Here is a 2,500-nt window from a genome sequence, read left to right on the forward strand (position 1 = left end):
TGCCATATTAGCTAGCAATAGATGAAATGACTATACTGATATTTTCTTTTGGGTCACATGGATCTTTTTTGGCTCGTACTCCTCTTTTTTTTAGAGAGAAAATCCTTTTGTTTTCTAAACAAGTTAATCGTCAATTAGATCACTATTAATTCAAATTGAACTGGGAAAATCAAATTTCAACTAAGATCACCTCGTTAAAGTACGAAGGGAATGTTATAATCTTTCCATGAATATTCAAGCAATTAATCTGATCCAAGAAGTCGTGGTGTCCTCTTGGGCCCGGAGCATAATTCCTCCGCTGAAAAAGAATCAATGTAAGAACGTAATGAGTTACAGTCAAATGAATACGACGTGTTTTCTTAAAAGCTGCTACATTGCCTTCAAAATTATAGCTTAAAATCGTCTTTTTACATGATTAGTTATTCTCAGCCCTTCTCTTTAGCTGTTACGCAGGCCTTTATAAAGAAAAGAACAATAGAAAACTTTGTTTTCATATTTCAAGAGACAAACTTTACCTGTACTGAAGTAATTCTAGCCCTCTGATCTTGTAACCTACTGAGATGATTTTGCTATCTGGCAAAAAAAGTTATCAGCAGATATGTAAGTGCAGCTTCCCTACATTCTTTAACTCTCAGAGATTTATAGCTGGAGAAAGACTATTGGTCCTGATCCGTTTGAACTGACCCTTTGCAATCTTATATTCTCCCTAACATTTTGTGCTCATGAAATCCACATCACTCATATTCTTGAAGGCCATCAAGATAATTGCCTATGCTCATATTCAATTATGATTCTTGTGAAATTTGTGAATAAAGTGGTTTAAAGGTTCGAAGAGACAGAACAATGTGTCCTAGGACTTAGAGGCTGACCATTTATAGATGTGATCAGGCCCCCATCAAGGTACGATCAAGGACGGCCAGGCAATAGCTACTGATGACTCAGCTGGTAGACCTACAGGCTCCCCCCCCCCCACCCATTCCCTAGCTTAAATGGATGGTAAGGTTGTAGACACTACTAGAAACTATCGAGCTTGAACGGGTCTCGCACTCCTGTCCAACAGAATGCCAGGCATGGACGTTTTCAATAGTCCACCACAACCCTGATCATTATATTCTTTTTATGCATGAACAGAGTTGCTTCTCGTGCTCACCTGCTCCCTTCGAAGAATATACTAGTTCAGTGGTTTCCGGAGATAGGATTCCACCCGTACCATTCAAGCTATTGTAATATTCCTTCTAATTTTGAAAAGGCCAAATCATTTCAATTCTAATGAAATTAATATTTCAAACACCTTTTACAATAAGATTGTCGTATACTTGGCAACCTTCAGTATAAATATTATTCATTATATTTATGATGTTTGATAACACTGGAGAATTCTTTTGATATCTCTTGGGCGTTTTAATGAATCTAGTCTTAGGCTTTGTCAGCCAAAAACTTTTCTCATAACTTTGCTTTCCTTTCTCATGAAATACTTTCAACTTTTCTAGCTGAATTGCAACTGTTACTGACAGCATCTAATTGGTATTTTAAAGTTCACTGGTATACAACTCTCTCTTTATCATTGATATTGTTCAACTCATGTTTAACTAGATTTCTGAATCTTACCAATGTCTCAGTTTTCCTATTTTATTTTTATTCACCAAGCTCATCAATTCATATTTCGTTATCCTTCAACTCTGATATCAAGAATTTCTTTTTCATGAGTTCTCATCCAATTTTGCGATGTTTGATGAAGTCAGACTTACCTAGTTACTTCTGTCGACATTTTGGTCTTGAATTAACTGAGATTTAATTGAAGTTGATCCTATGATAATCACAATTGCTGAATCCATTTCTATGAAATAGTTGGGTTACTTTGATGTTTTTATACTCTGTCATTCAAGTTGTAAATTAGTCCTCTCCATCCTTTTTTGGGGACATCAATCTTTGCTTTCTTTGTCAGCATTAGTAAATCTAAGGAAAATAGTATGATTAATCATTACATCATAACTTCTTCTTCATACTCTTTCTTGTCACTGCAAGGGGACCTAGATGTCATGTTTCTATATCTACTATTTTGTCCTACATTCTTTTGACATACCAGAACGCCATTTCAACCAGTAATCTGCTGAATATTTTAACTTGTATTCCATTAATCTGGCACTTTCAGCCGGTATTCCATAGGTCCAATAAGTTTCATCTCGTTGAATCTACTTATTGGAAATCAATGACCTTCAGATTTTCTGAGTCTCTCTTTCCTTCTATTTCTAAACCCATAAGTTCTCTCCCTGCCTCTGTTTTCTTTGATTCTTATCACCTCCCTTTTTTTAGGAGGATAAATTATCACTCTCTTCAGAATTAGAATTAACTTTTTCTAATTTCTTCTCGTTTTTTATAGTTATGTAATTATAGACTATATCAATTGAGGAAGCATAACTGCAAGAGCAAAATATAAAGAGTTAAATCTATTAATGCCATTTTCTCCCAGATAATGTTGCCCTTCCTGTTTCTCTTTCAG

General features: G+C 35.2%; 1 protein-coding gene across 1 annotated transcript in view; it reads right to left on the reverse strand.

Annotated features, from left to right (window-relative positions):
* The window catches only part of LOC137645423 (mucin-2-like), a 14,067-nt gene that overhangs the window by 146 nt on the left and 11,421 nt on the right, over window positions 1–2,500 (reverse strand). Inside the window, exon 4 of the mRNA XM_068378229.1 lies at window positions 1–298. This exon is cut by the window's left edge and continues 146 nt beyond it. Within this exon, the coding sequence (XP_068234330.1) occupies window positions 243–298 (56 nt within the window). The 3' untranslated portion in view covers window positions 1–242. The remainder of the gene's footprint in view (window positions 299–2,500) is intronic.

This window comes from Palaemon carinicauda, chromosome 8 (assembly GCF_036898095.1).
Source record: "Palaemon carinicauda isolate YSFRI2023 chromosome 8, ASM3689809v2, whole genome shotgun sequence".
In the NCBI taxonomy this organism is placed as follows: Eukaryota; Metazoa; Arthropoda; class Malacostraca; order Decapoda; family Palaemonidae; genus Palaemon; species Palaemon carinicauda.